Here is a 16,668-nt window from a genome sequence, read left to right on the forward strand (position 1 = left end):
AATATGTCTACTCAGTATAATTTTAATCCTTTTCCAGACTAAGATAAACTAGCTACGAAAAAGGAATACCTTAGTCGAACATGGCTAAGAGGTTGTCTTGACTATTGTTTTCTACATTTTCAGACTTAAGGGACTATCTACGAAAAGGGACATCTGGAGTTTTCTTTTCGCCTCTTTTTCAAAGTCTCTAAACATGAAAAATATGTCGAGTTACCCCTCTGTCAGACTCGTAAAACTAAAACGATGAAGGACTTGTCACCATGATGAGGCCGAGCTACTCCTTCCTATGGCTCGTTAAAAATATTAGGATGGATTCATCCGAAGGATGAACTCATACGACAAGAATATGGTATCCTATTCAATATTGAGATTAAAAATAAAGAGGTACTCGCTAGAAATAGTGGGGGAAAATGGGAAGAAACATATATCCTATATTTTGTATGAAAGGCAGTATGTTGCTTTTGAACATGAAACTTATTTGTATCTTGTGTTGGGTTTGGGGCATCCTCACTTTTTCACTTGGCTTACCGGGTTTGGGAAATCCATTTGCCTCTCATTTGATTATATCCTATTGTCACCATGACCTCTGATCCTATTTTGAGTCAAATGCTGCCAAATTCCGGAGACGTCGCCAATATGTTCAAGAGAAGTTCCACCTGCAAATTCAAACCACTTATATCCTGTTTGACTTTTTCTGCATCAATCTTGAATCACTCTTTCCAACTCTGCAAAATACTATGTTTCGTGTCGATGATGTGGGAAACATTATGGCCCTCCTTCGACGGATCACTTCCTGTCGACTCCAGCTCATTATCCAGGAAGATGATCTAGGAACTCCCTTTCAGTACCTTGGAGCTTGCATGCCTCAATGGAAGGTTCTTCGCATTTGATGATAGGTTCACATCACTGGCCTTCAATGGAGTGATTTTGCGAGTGTTCGACTTCAATTTCATTGTTCACTCTTGTAGATTGTGTTGTTGTACCTTGAGAACCATCATCATCATTGGTGGTTTCTCTCATGCCTGTTAACGGTTTACATCATTGACCAATAATCAAGTGGTTTCTACCATGTTTGACTCTGACACGTCTATTCACATGGTGGGATTCGTACTTTGGTTGGATCGAGACAAAGATGAAGACCCAGGGTTTCATTTGATAAATCTAGGCTACGTGGAGTTATTAAGTATTCATGATTGTGAACATGATCCTTTCTATTAGATATCATTTTTGGGATTCAACTGCGTTAAGAAAGTCATTCAAAGTATGACCATTTCCATGAGAGGTAGTCGTAAAGTGACTAATTTCTCATGATTTTTGAATAGTTCACTTAGCACTCATTGCATCGGGTGATGCTCACAGGGGTGAAGAAGTGGGATTGAAACTAGTGAAATGTGGAGAACGAATCACATAGCATCAATCATCACTTCCGGGGCTTGCACCCGGTAACCAGGACTTCCCAGGAGGTCACCCATCCCAGAACTCCTCTGGCTCAAGCGCGCTTAACTGTGGAGTTTTTCCCCACAATCAAGCCCACTTAGCTTGCTACCCCATTTGCAAAACCTTAGCAAGTATTGTGCCTCATGAACCATTCAGGTAGAGATCCCTTGACTCTTTTTGAATTTAAGTATGGGGGATTTTCGCAGTGCATTATATTAGATATCATTCTGGATGGCTGCATCCATGTTGTGGGTCCATGTGTTGTTAGATGTCTACTTAGAGATGTATTGTTAGGCATACTTACATCAGATATGTTAGATATATTGTATCATGTTGGTTTGCAGGTCTCCTGATAGTGGTTCTTTAAGTCCTTGCCTTCGCTTGTAAAGCACTTCAGCCATCACTTCCCGTTCTAACTTCATGCTTTAGGGGGCATCTGTTATACAATATTTTGTCACACTCCCAGTCTCGTATCCTGAAGTGTCACACTTTGTGTCATTCATGTCGCAAGTGTCGCAAAGTGATGAAATTCGTCGCAAACAATGTATGAAATTCGTCGCAAACAATGTATTCACCATGAAACATGTTTTGAACATCCCTGAAGAAAAGGAAGAAAACTTGCCTTGAAAGCATTCTGATAGAGCTTTCCAAAAACCTTGTTTTTCAAGCCCAGGGCTACTTTTATCAAGAAAATCTGCGCTGGTAACCTCTGACATAACACATTTTTAGCGCTGTTAGTGCTACTTTTATTAGGAAAATCCGCCCTAGTCCTCTTCATGCAATTTTTCCCAAAATGGAGGAGAAGCTTCTCTTATTAGAAGGCTCGAGATGTGGTTTTAGGTAAATGAAGATTAGGACGAGACCTCCCATTCCTAGCCCTTGATCCTATTTCCATGGATCTCTCCCTTGAGATGTGGAACTCCTCCATCCTTTCATGGATCCTCAACTCCCTCTCCTTCCCTATAAATGAATTGCCCACCATCCACTAATGGTTGGTTGCCATCATACTGCTGAATTATGCCTAATTGCTGCCCATTTGCAAAGGAGAGAAGTGTTTGAAGGCTAAGGCTTGGACTTGGAATCCCACTTGAAGGAGGCTTCCAACATCAAGGCTTCATTGGTTGTAATTCTCCCCTTTTTATCCATTAATAATACGATATATTTTTTATTTCCATAAATGTGTCAATTATTGTCCATTTATTGTAATGCTCCTTGATCTGTTACATAATTTGTACTAGAAAATGTTATACTTTGCATAGTTTTGTTGTCTCCACTTGATTTTCCCTGCAGGCACTTATCTACACCAGCGAAGAGGAGATCGTGAGCTTGGAAGCCAAAGAGTCAAGGTCGACATCAAGGGTATTAGCATCATAGAGAGGTAGGAGATCTATCCTCCTCTGCATTTTCTAGTATGAATTAGGAAATATTGCATGTAATTGTCTTCTATAGTTGCTAGATCCTCCCATGGGACTAGAGGGATCATTTTTGTCCGCAGAAAGGATTGCCTACATAACATCACGTTGTAAAGATTCTTCTATACATCAGATACTTAAGCATAGCCATGCTTTCAATGGGGGAAGACCAACTTCGATCAAGAGGATAGGATAGGGGGTATTTCCCTTGATCTTGAGGTTGTAGGTAATGAATTAACTTTGAGTCATCTCAATATTTCTCCACAACTCTCTAGATATACTGCAACCCCAAACTTCACATATGTATAAGAGAATAGGGGTGACAAGGGTCTCTAAAAGGAACTTTTTTTACTCCATATACAAAGATTTGACCGACTTACAATTATTTTCAAGCTCATAATCCTTTTCTCAATGCTATAATTCCAATTGAGCTAATGAGGAATGTCAATACCCAAATATTTATAAGAAGAAACTTATTCTAAGCAATTTTTATCATTGACAAAATTACCATGGTTGATATTTTTGATAATCATAACTTTAGTCTTGTCGGTATTAACGGTCATACCCATCTTGGAGCAGTAATCATGAAGAGTCTTATGCTTCTTTTCTAGGCCATCATGGTTTCTTGCAAGAAGAACAATATCATCAGCATACAAGAGAAGCGTAATGATTATACCAACAAGCTTGGTGACCTTGCAACCCACAATTTCCAAACACTCCTCTATCTTATTGATGTAAATGCTAAAAAGGGTAGGGGACATGGGACACCCTTACCTAACCTTAATATTGCATTTAATATCTTTAGACCACCCTTCGTTGGTCTTAATCTTGGCAACAATAGTCTCATAGAGGTGAATCACAACAATCCTCAACTCAAGAGGAACCATTATCTCATTAAGACATTTCCAGAGCTTATCCCGAGGAATAATGTCAAAGGCTTTTCTAATGTCCACAAGGCAACATAAGAGATCGACTTTATTATTGTGACATTCCTCAACAATGATATTGAGAGTGGCAATATGGTCGATAGTCGAGTGATGTCTCCTAAACCCAACTTTCCCTTTAGCTCTTTTACCATGGCTTTCAAGCCAAGGGCTAATATTATTTTCCAAAATGAGCCCATAAAGTTTGGCTAAGATGTGGTTAATCATAATGGTCCCGTAGTTAGAGGGAGCGTTTTTGTCCCCATTTTTAAACATAAGCACGATAAGGCTTTCGTCCAAGGCTTAGGGAAGCCAAGATTTTTAGGCAAATTTAGAAGCTCGTGGAGATGAGGAATGAAGATAGATCTTCCTATTTTAAAGATTCCAGCTTGGTATCCTTTGATATCTTTAGCTTTCCCATTGAGCTTATTAATCCCAGACTCAACATCTTCAAGAGAAAAAATATCTTCCTTAATAAGAGTGTTTATGATGGTGTCCATGGTGTCTGGGAAGCCATATAACTTCTTAAGATAGATGTCCCATTTCTTTAAGGGGATTAAATGATTATTTTTTTATTTACAAACAAATAAATTCTGCCAAAACTTTCTGGGTGCAACTTTAGAAAGGTGAATAATATGCTCTTGTCTCTTATTAATATATGACCACTTCTTTTTTATGAGAGCTTTATATATACTAATATTTTGAAGCTTTACAATTTTGTTAGGAGCGTCTCTAATTGCTTTCATGGCAATTTTACAGTCTTTGTCATACCACAAGTTGGAATTTCTATTAATTAGTTTATACGAAACCTCAGTAGAGAACTTGTTAATGGTAGTGGAAAGGGTAGTAGTAAAATTGTAATAAATTTGATCAACATTTTCATTATAAGTTAGGGAGCCTAAATCCCTTTTTAAATCCTTTAAGAAAAGGTCTATATTACTTCAATCAAAACCAGTGTGCCTTTGGCTTTCACAAGCTTCCTGCATCTAGCTAGTATGCATAACAAGATTAAGGGTTAAAGACAAAGGTCTATGGTTAGAGTCAGGCTCATAATCATTAAGTAGTTCAAAGTTGGTAATACGATTAAGGACATGGGTGTTCGAAATCGCATAGTCCACGACACTACTGCAAAACCAATGGAAACAGGTCATCTGGTCGGAGGAAGGCCACTTGTTAATACCATTACAAATGATCAGGCCTTGGGAAATGCAAATCTTGAGGAGCTCGTAGTTGAATAATCTCTTGGTTATGTCTTTAGAGTTTCTCTTGAATCGATTAGCTAAGTCATCATCTTCATCAAGCCACAAGGCATTAGGGTTAAAGTTGTTACTTAACATAATAACTTGGTTAGTAGAAGTTCTAACATTGAAGTCCCCAAGAAAAAAGGATATTACCTTCATTCCTAAGGTTGTGGATGTATTTTTCTAAGGTATTGAAAGGACAATTCTTATCCAAGTTGTTTTTCTTATAAGAGGTAGAGTTGATAGGAGCGAAATAGCAGATTGCAAGAAAAATCCTATTGGTGGTAGAATCAGAGATCTCAATCCAAATGTACTGATTGAAGGGGTCGATTTTATGAAGTCGGATGTGAGAAGAAACAATGTTCTTTATATAACAAGCTATACCACCAAGACCCCTACGAGAGGATTTCTTATTCCAAGTTGACCAAAGAATGAATTCATCAAGGTGAGGAACCCTAGATTCATCATGCTCCCAAGTTTCAACTAAAAAAATAAGATCAATATCACTCGGGATCCAACTTAGCATATGACCTTTACATCATGGAAAACCACGTTCCAAAAGAGGATCTGAAGTGATCCTAGTCCTTATTTATCACTCATATTTTGGACTCTATATCTAATAATAGCTTTCTGATTCCTAATGATAGCCCATTTCCCTTCTTTTCCTGCCTCCTTGACCTTTTGGACTTCTTTCCTGAGTTCGGCTTGGTCTTCTGGAATAAGACCTTCATTTATAAAGATTCATGTTCCTTTTAAGCTTGGGGATTTCTTGAGTATATCTAATTTATGGTCATTGCAACTTACCTTAATACAGATTAATATTTGTTTATGCTCAAGTATCTTTCCTACTCGTATTGCTTCTCGATATACGTAGTTTGAATTTGAGAAATTTTATTTTATTTTATTTTATTTATTTTTACAATTTCTAATGTGTCCTTATTGTTTTGTTCTTCTATACCAACAATTATAAGGTGTAAGGCTCTTTATGGCGCTCATGGTCGAGTTCAATCAATTTGTTAATTTCTTTTTTTTTTATGGGTTTAATATCTAATTTATTCTCGGTGTTATTTAGGGCTGAGTTATTATTTAATTGTTCTTTTATATTTTTAATCTCGCTTTTTAGGGCATCATTTTCTTCAACCATTGATTGTTTCTATGTTTTAACTCTTGAATCCTACCTTTCATTCCTTGGAGTTCAGTCTCAAGTGAGATGATTTTATTTTATACCGATTTATGATTGTTGTCAAACATTGTTGTTAATTTTATTTTAAATTGATTTTCTCTTTCTTCTCTTCGTTTGTCTAAAGGTTCAATATACTCATAAAGATACTCTAGGGTAATTTTACTTGGTCTCCCTTTGCAAGAGGGGGGCTTAGAAATGTGAGGGAAAGTACTCATAATTTAAACAAGGAAAACTTAACAAAAAGAGGGTTAGAGGGAACGTATGCACCTGTGAGAGTTGTAATGATCGTTTGAGATTGTGGATTTGTTAGAGATCACAAAAATTATGTTGCGGACCTGAGAGAAACCAACACAATACTCAAAATAGACCAACTTTGGAATAGAGATAAGTGTTGTTGAACGATTCGAGTGAGCCCCTCTTGACCACTCCGTGTAATGCACCATAGAGAAAACGAGAGCCACAAATAGATAGGAGATACTAGGCGCAAAGATTAATGAAGATAGGCCCGAGAATGTATATCCACCGCAGAGATCCAATTAAATGAATAGTAGGCTTGAAAGTGTATATATCCACCACAAAGATGTAATATGAGAACCCGAAAGGAGAGATATGAAAATGCCAAAACAAGAATCAAGCCCTTGATGTAATATACGATCGTCGAGATTCTGAGACCACTTGCCCAAGAATGTATATCCATCGTAGAATGAACCATAAGCCCGAAAGTGTATATATCCACCGCAAAGATGTAATATGCAAGCCCGAAAGGATATATATATATATATATATATGAAGAGATGTAATGTCCTGCTATTTTATGTAAATAATTTGACTTGATAAAATTACATAAAAATAAAAATAAATAAATTAGTAATCATAGTTATTAATTAAAACATTTTAACTTGGTCAAATTACATAAAAAAGAAGAAGAAGAAGATAAAATAAAAAATAAAATTATTATTTATAATTATAAATTATTATTAATTAAACTAGCTTAGATCCTTCAAATCTACTAATGCTAACCTCTTTTAGAGTGAAAAGAGATTTAATTCTTCTTGACACTTAGTAAATCTAAATTTAAAATGAATGTAAGCTAATAATATTATAATAAATTAATAAGCCCCAAGGGTTAGCTTAGTTGGTCGAGTTCCCGTTGCTAAATACCTAGGTAAGGTCACGATGTCAAATCTCCTCGATGCCCTTAGATTAGGCTTAGGTAGTTAGGAGGTCACGATGTCAAATCTCCTCGATGCCCTTAGATTAGGCCAAGGTAGTTGGGAGGTCATGATGTCAAATCTCCTCAATACCCTTAGATTATGCCATGCTTGTTTAGCTAGTGAATAGATCCCTTCAGATTAATCTACTTAAATTTATAATAACCACCTAATTTATGTAAACCATCCTTAATTTTTATAATTATAATAAATTAATAATAAATAATAATAATATTACACATAAATAAAATCATTAACATTATAATAAATTAATAATAAATAATAATAATATTAAATATGACTAGAATCAATGAAAGGATTAGCTCTACCTTTGATGAGGGATAAGATATTAGTATTTTATAACGTCACATGTCAATCACTTTCTCAATGTATAAAGTATGACTTTTATGCAAATTGTGAAGGGTCATCATGAAGCCAAATAATTAATGGGTACCACATTGATTGACATTGCTAACCATGATCAAAACCATGTCGGATCACCTTTATTATTTATATTTTTAAAATTATATTAAAATTAATTTTCAATTTATCAAAACCATGTCCGATAACCTTTATTATTTATATATTTTAAATTATATTGAAATTATCTTTTAATTTATCAAAACCATGTCCGATCATTAATTTATCAAAACTATGTCCGATCACCTTTATTATTTATATTTTTAAAATTATTTTTTAATTTATCAAAACCATGTCCGATTGCCTTTATTATTTATATATTTTAAACTATTAAAATTATTGAACGTGGAAACACCTTTATGGAATCTTAAATTAAATATAACCGAGACGTGGCACGATTATCATATTTTAAACTCTAAAATATAATATTTTGATATAAAAACACATGTAATTATTAAATTTAAAGTTGTATAGATAGTGAGATCCTTGGCTATGTAGCGATAATAAGTTAAGACCACTATCCACGAAGAATTTGATTCATGTGATGGCGACCTCCAAAGTAGACTTTCAATGAAGAATTTGATTCATGTTGAGAATAAAATATTCAATTTTGGTTATTGGAGTGATGCTAAATTATTATTAATTTTATTATATATTTAAAATTATTTTTTAATAATTAAATGAATTTATGATATCGGATAGTTTTAATTTATTAAATAAAAATTTTTAATTTTTAATTTTTAAATAGAGTAGGAAGATAATAATTGTTGATTTTATATTTTATATTATTATTTAGTTTTATATTAATATATATTGAAAATAATTTTTTTGTGATATTTATATAGGAGAAAATATTATTGAGCGTTTTCAATTAACTAGGTGGCTAAGAGAAAATATGGTCGCGTTTCCAACTAACTAGGTGGTTAGGAGAAAATATCGTTGCGTTTCTAACTTATTAGGTGGTTAGGAGAAAGGCGTTTTGAACCAATTAGGTGGTTCATCCTCAGGACAAGATGGGGACTCAGATCATGACATCAAATAAATAAATGTAGAGATAAACTTACTAGCTGTTAGAATATAACAACTAGTTTTGACCTAGTTGGTTCTAAAAGCATAGATGATATTTTCTCCTATGTGATTATCATCAAAAAGTTTCTTTTCAATCTAGCAATGGATCCTAGAAACCTAAGTTAAGATATATATATATATATATTTTTAATTCTGTTAACATCAAATAAATAAATGTAGAGATAAACTTACTCGCTGTTAGAATATCACAACTAGTTTTGACCTAGTTGGTTCCAAAGGCATAGATGATATTTTCTCATATGTAATTATCACCAAAAAAAATTTCTTTTCAATCTAGCTATGAATCCCAAAAACTTAAGTTAAGAAATATATATATTTCTAGTTATGTTGAGAGATATTTCTTATGTTGAGGAAGATGTGTAATTCTTTCTTTCCTAACATGGAGTTGAAACATATTAATTAAAATAATATCACTAATAATAAAATATTTTAATTTTTTTACCTCAAATAAAATATTTTTAAATATAGTTTTTGTATTAAAGAAAAGAAAGAAAGCTATAGAGAGTAAAAATTCCTTATATTGTTGATAAGTGCTTTCTACATTTCTTTACAAGGTAATTCTTTGAGTACTTACCATTGAGTTGATACATGATTTTTTTTTTTCAACTTTATTCTTTTTTATATATAAAGTAATTGAATATATATATGATTAAAACATTTTAATGATATAATGCTTAATATGAGAGATGAACAAATCTAGTATATATATATGGGTGATGATGAAAGATAAAGTCATTTAAAGTGGAATTTTTCTGTTTTGTTTTTTTGGTGTAAGCTTGGTAGGACTACATCTTCATCATGTCCAATATATGACCCTGATCAGAACGGGGAATTGAACCAACAACTTCACATTAAAAAGTGACTTAACAAAACACTCAATCACCATCTATCCAAAACCCTATAAACTTAATTAAATAATTTGATTAACCAGAAAAATATTATTAATATAACAATTGAATTTTAATAAAAAAAATTATTCCTTTAATTACTAAAATTATATATATAAATAAACAAATAATTTTAATTGTTGAATTGAGACTTCTGTGATCCATAACAGTTATAAGAAGAGCTTCGGCGTAAATCACATATGTGATTTATGCAGCGACTCTTCTTATAAATAATTTTAAATAATTAAATCCAATTTATTATTTAAATATTATTATTATTTATAATTATTTTTTAAAAATTTATATTCTCTTTTAAATTTATAATGATAAAATCAATTTGTAAAGATAACCAATTATACTCACTTAAAAATTATAGTGGTAGTGGTTGAAATTGACATTGTATCAAATAAATATAAAAGTAAATTAATTACATTTATTTTCTGTCATCTAAATAAATTTAAATAATTAACTAATTTTAAATAATTTAAATATTTGGAAGTTATTTTTTCCATTTTAATTTCCAATTATGGCTAATATAAATGGAAGAGTTATGGTGTTCAAATTCCCCAATCCACATGTGGAAAGAGTCCTACATACACATGATAGTGATAACCGTTGAAATTGACACCGTATCAAATGAGTATAAAAATAACCTAATTACAAAGTCATCTAAAAAAATTCTAGATAATTAAGAAATTTTGAATATTTTATATATTTGGAAGTTATTTTTTCCATTTTAATTTCCGGCATCGTAAAGAGCACCTTGCTTTTATTTGAATGCAATTATTATGAATAAAAAATGATGCTACCTGCAATGTGGAAAACAAGAAGAAGGAGATGAGGATGAGAATGGGGTTGCCTCGTCACTTCCTTTGTAGGTACCGCCCATGTGCTTATCACGGCTTCTTAGAACCTCAGTCTCGGAGGCAAGTGGGACACCCAATAAATTATGCCGTTGCCGAGAAGCAGCCCGGGCTTCCGTGAAACTTTCCCGACAAGGACGCTCCCCTTCACTCTCTACCGTCCGATCAGACGGAATCTAAGGGTCTAGATATTTGCCACGTTGCTCGGTCAACGGTCAGCATACCCTTCATCTCAGCCGTTCGCCATCTCGAGCCGAAGGGTCAGATTCACCCGTTTCATCCGATGAGGTCTGCCCGGGCTGTTGAACAGCATCACGCGGATTTAGACCTCCGTAAATAAGTTTACTGCACAGCTGTCAGTGGCCGCGCCGAGCACAGGCCGCTCGGAAACGACAAAAGCGGAGAACGCGGGGTTTGGTGACCTGCCCTTACCGGTGACAAGCTAGAATCGTCCGGACTCTGGGGCCAGTATTGTATCCTGTGGGCCTCGTGAGGCCCGACCCCGTGGCGGAGGCTCGGGTTTCCGCACCGAGTGCCCTGGACCCAAGGCTGGCCTCCGGGTACAGGCATAAATGGAGGCGTAGGCGTTGAGGACAGCATTGTAACTTCTCAGATCAAACTAAAGTCAGGCATAGAGTTAAAGACGCTTGAAGATTTTTCGCTGAAGCTTTGCACAGGTATGAAAATTTAACAAAATAAATTCCAAATTTGGCTTCATTGACTGTCGATTGTTGAAAAAGTCTGAAAATTTAAGTGTTTGTCTGTCGGATTTTGTTTGGTTTCCTCCTCTCCATTGTTGGAAATTCTGTTTTGTACTCGTGGAGATCTCGCCCTTTTGGGTCGATCCTGTCTTGCCAGGGTTTTTATTTAAAGGGTTTACGTTTCTGTGTAACAGATAAGTCGGGGACTGGATTCTTGCGAATCGTTGTGATCCGGGGTTTTATGTTCTGTTGTTATGGCGGTTACTTCTCGAGGTAATTCCACTCTGAATCCCAACGCACCGCTGTTTATCCCCTTGGCATACCAGCAGGTTGAGGATTTCTCCCCGGAATGGTGGAATCTTGTCCAGTCTTCGCCGTGGTTCCGCGACTACTGGCTCCGGGAAAGTTATGAAACGTTCGAAGACGCAGAATCCTTTGCCGATCTGTTCCCGGAAACCCTGGAAGACACAGATGAGGTCGATGAGTTCTCAGAACTCGAGTCGCAGCTTGAAGAAGCGCTTCTGCAGTGCTCTACGGCTGTCGAGAGTAGTGTATGCGCAGAAACGGACGTAACACAGCACTTTACAGGTAAAGCCTAAAGAAAATCCCGGTTTTTAGGTTAATATGTCCGATTTTAGAGGTCTTAGTTTGGTCTGTTAGTTTTCCTTTTGGTCTTTAACTGTCTCAAATGAGAAAAGAGAAAATGAAGAGGAAATCTGTTAGTTTTCTTTTGTCTTTTAACCGTCTCAAATGAGAAAAGAGGAAATAATACTGCTGAGTGATTTTAGTGTTTGAAGTTTAACTGTCCTTAGGGTTTGACTCTGTTATTTTTTTCCATTTACAGACGCAAATGAGAGAGAGAAAGAAGTCGTGCTGCTAAAGTCTCTGAACGGGAAGCCATGCAAGCCGAAATTTGAAGCGAAGCACTGCGAGAAGCCTCCTCAGATCGTTAATGTGAAAACCAGTCCCCGCTGGATTCATCAGCCGAGGTAGGCAGACGACTCGTGGCTTCTTGGGGTTCGGTCACAATGGTGTACCTGTTTCCGGATTTTTTAGGGTCTATTTGTTTTACTTTCGTGCGGAGCAGTCGGTGGAAAGAAGACACCGGCAGCACTGGCTTTTGTCCGCGTAATGAATCAGTCATGTGTATGTCCTCTCGCGTGGAAAAGCACAACAACTGCTCGTGATATGTAATTAGTGTTGTATATTTTGTCAGTCTGTTAAATCAACTGTAACTGTGTATTTCTGACCCATTTAAAAGTGTTTCACCATGCGACTTGCATACTGTTGAAGAAAAAAAATGGAAACTTCGGTGCACGCTTGTGAATGCGAGTTTTTTTTTAATTTTTACAGGGTCTTCTCTGCAATGGCAACTGCTACTTGTACCAAAATTGTACCAAAATCTTGAAAAAAAATAAAAAACAATAAGACTTTTTTTACCAAACTTTTCAAGTTTGGTAAGACTTTCAAATTTACTTGTCCATTATTCACCCTTTATGGGGATTCTGCGTCTCCCCACTACTGTTCGAAATCCAGCTTTGGTGGGCTTTCCCCAAGGTGACACCAAAGGTCTACCTCCTTTCGTGCGTCCTTCACCTCCTCCATGGGGATGATCCATCGGATTCATAGCAACACCCCGAACAATGGGGCGTCTGCCTAACCACCGGCTGTCTTCTGTGGAGTGAAGATTGTCTTAAGCTGTACATTAGACAAGTTAGTTCTTTGGAGAGTAATATCTAATCGGAGAGGAAGAGCTCTTCGGAAACCCTTTATGGGGGTGGGGTGAGGGGAGAGGGAGTAGCACAAGATTTGAACCCAAGATCTATCGTCCCTGTAAGACACAAGATCTGAACCCAAGATTTACAGTTTTGTAAGACACACAAGATTTGAACCCAAGATCTATGGTTTGGTAAGACACAAGATTCAAACCCAAGATCTCCGGTTTGGTAAGACACAAGATTCAAACCCAAGATCTCCGGTTTGGTAAGACTTCATTCCACTTCATTTCAATGACCATTATTCACTCTCTACAGGGGGAGGGTAGCACAAATCCAAGCACAAGATTCGAACCCAAGATCTCCATTCATTCCATTGCATTTTAATGTCCATTATTCACCCCTATAGGGAGGGTTAGCGTGGCACAAGATTTGAATCCAAGCACAAGATTCTATCCCAAGATCTCTGGTTTGGTAAGACTAGCACAAGATTCAAATTCAAACACAAGATTTGAACTCAAGATTTCTGGTTCGGTAAGACTTCATTCCATGGCATTTTAATGTCCATTTATTAACCCCTACAGTGAGGGTAGTGTGGCACAAGATTCAACCTAAGATCTCCGATACACATGAGATTTGAACCCAAGGTCTATGGTTTGGTAAGACACAAGATTCAAACCCAAGATCTCCAGTTTGGTAAGACTTCCATTCCACTGCATTTCAATGTCAATTATTCACTATTCACCCCCTACAGGGAGGGTAGCACAAATCCAAGCACAAGATTCGTACCCAAAATGTCCATTATTCACCCCTATAGGGAGGGGAGGGTAGGGTGGCACAAGATTCAAATCCAAGATCTCCGGTTTGGTAAGGCTTCTCGGTAGAACTTCATTCCTTACCCTCTCACCCCTTACAGGGAGGGTAGCACAAATCCAAGCACAAGATTTGAATCCAAGATCTCTGTTCAGTAAAACTTCATTTCTTCATTCCACTGCGTTTTAATGTCCATTATTCACCCCTATAAAGAGAGTAACACAAGATTCAAACCCAGACTTCATTCCTTACCCTCCCCTACTTGGCACAAGATTCGAACCTCCTTGTTTCAATATGACGGGCATAAAATGGTTCAATAAGACTTCAATAAAAGGACGAGAAATGTTCAGTAAGATTTAAATAAAATGATGAGAAATCCAACTATAAATATAATAATAATATTATGTATTTTCCACAATTAACTAGTTTTTTCTATTATTATGTATTTTCCGTATTTTCCCCGATTAACGAGTTTCTTACATTGAAGAGTAAATATTATATATATTTTCAATTTTCTAAATTAATTTAACCTATAAAAATTTAAATTAGAAGTTTAAGAAAAACATAAAAATTAACAAGTATTTAGTTTTGCATTACTACTATCCTTTTTTTTCATGCATTTTATTTTGAAGGTTACAGTTCCTTGACCTTGGGACTTTATTTTTTTCACCATCAGTTTTAACACATTTTATTTTATAAAACACTTTTATTTTAAATTTTCAACTTTCTATTATTTTTTCATACTTGACTTTTTTGACCTAGTTTTAACACATTTTATTTTATAGAATATTTTTATTTTAAATTTTCAACTTTCTATTAATTTTTTCATGCATTTTATTCTGAAGGTTTTGTAGTTCCCTCATCTTGGGACTTGACTTTTTTCACCATTAGTTTTAACAATGTATTCTCAAGACATTTTTTTTTTTAAATTTTCAACTTCATTGGACTTTTTTATTCAATTTTAAACCATTTTATGTTTTAAAATATTTTTATTTTTAAATTTTCAACTTAAATTACTATTTCTTTTAATTTTTCTTTGAATACCTTGGAACTTCACCTTTTTAATTTTAAAACATTGTATTTTTTTAAACATTTATATTTTAAAATTTGAGTTTGTATTTTCAGTTTTCCTTCATTACCATTTTAGAATTTAAACAATTTTTTTTATTAACGGACGTTTTTTCACCATTTCCATTTTAATTTTATACAATACTGTCTATTCACAGGATGTTTTCTTTACATTCTATTTTTAAATTTCAATTTCCAATGTATTTTCAGTTTTTTTCAAACGTCTCAATCTTAGAATTTAAACCATTGTTTCTGCCTTGTATTCTGGAATTTGATAACTTATATGATTAATTATTTAAACATTTACCTTTTTCACGTTTATGTTAAAAAAGTTCTAGCTAATTTAAAGTTCGTATCTCGGAATTTTAATAGCTCCCCTTTGAGATAAAAGACACGAGAGGAGAGGACGAAGGGTGAGGATGTAAGAATAAAGTGTTAAAAATGTAGGAAACTCAAAATATTAGTTAATTATTTTGGAATGGTCAAATCGTCTTAAGTTGGCTAGTGAAGTGAAATTTATATCATATGTTATTTTAAAATTTTCATTTATGGGTGGTATGGAACAAGAGATTTTCTCACTTGTTTTATTTGTTTTTATTAAATTTCTTAATGTTTTGATTAATAAATTATTTTGGGGCGTTGTTTTTAAGTAAATAGGATAATTTTTATATTTAATATGCTAAAGATAATCTATGATTGTAGTCTTGTATGTGGAATACGAATTCAAAAGGAGTGTTATTTGTTTAGATAGTGAGACAACTTTGATAATGTTTATAAAAGTACTAAATTTTACTAGTTTGATAGTATTGAGAAAAAAGCTTTAAATTTGAGAAAAGTTTTAAATTTGCAAGTGTGTGTAAGCTTTTTAAATTTGCAAGTTTGAGTGAGAAAAACTTTAATTTGCAAGTTTGATAGTGTTTGATGAGTTTTTTTATTTTTGTTCTAATTTTGTATGCACATTGTAGGGATTAACCCTATATATATTCTTTTTAATTAAAATAAAATACAGCTAGAAGAGAAAAATATTGGGAGTTCAAATTTATTAAGCACTATTTAACGCATCTTTGAATTTCATTTCACTAAACATATCATAAAATTTACATATATTTAACTAAAGCCAAAAAGAAATCATACAAAAGAATATTGTAACACATAGTTACCGTTCACCAGAAGACGAGGTTTCACTTGATTTGCCATTACTTGTCTCTTTTGTTGTCGGTCATTTCCGAGTGTGAATGACAAGGTATTTGATCTGAATGCAATGATCCATTGGTTGACCTCCCAGTGTACTTTTTGGGTACTTTTCTTCCCCGCGGACCTTCAAGCGGCAATGGGGTTGTACAATGAAGGGATGTAATAGTTGTTAGAGGAGAGCACACTTTGGCTCAAGAATGTCCTCTCTAAAGTCTACCTCACCAAATTCACTATAGTTTGTAGTCACTGCTCTGACATAGTCTCATTCATCCAACAATAGGGCCTCTCCAAAAAGTCCTTTCTCCCATGGCTTGCGTCTTATTTTATAGGAGTCTTTATAGGTGACACTTGGCATTTTATGCATATTAAATATTTTTTTATAATTCAATAGTTTCATTATTCACCCACCCATGTGTTTCTCTTATCAAGGATTTCCAAAATTATTTACTTAAATTTTAATTTAAAAATAATATATAACTTAAATTATAATTTAAAAATAATATTTTTTTTC

At 34.5% G+C, this 16,668-nt stretch overlaps 1 protein-coding gene across 1 annotated transcript; it reads left to right on the forward strand.

Annotated features, from left to right (window-relative positions):
* The first annotated feature begins 11,189 nt into the window (after positions 1–11,189).
* Positions 11,190–12,711, forward strand: LOC149160115 (protein EARLY RESPONSIVE TO DEHYDRATION 15-like). The gene is made up of 3 exons (XM_089436624.1): positions 11,190–11,343; positions 11,562–11,955; positions 12,212–12,711. The coding sequence occupies exons 2-3, from the start codon at positions 11,622–11,624 to the stop codon at positions 12,358–12,360; spliced, it is 483 nt and encodes a 160-aa protein (XP_089292750.1). The 5' UTR covers positions 11,190–11,343; positions 11,562–11,621; the 3' UTR covers positions 12,361–12,711.
* The last annotated feature ends 3,957 nt before the right edge of the window (positions 12,712–16,668 follow it).

The sequence above is a fragment of the Pinus tabuliformis genome, chromosome 5_2, assembly GCF_031772625.1.
Source record: "Pinus tabuliformis cultivar Carrire ecotype Pingquan chromosome 5_2, CPIR1, whole genome shotgun sequence".
Lineage (NCBI taxonomy): Eukaryota > Viridiplantae > Streptophyta > Pinopsida > Pinales > Pinaceae > Pinus > Pinus tabuliformis.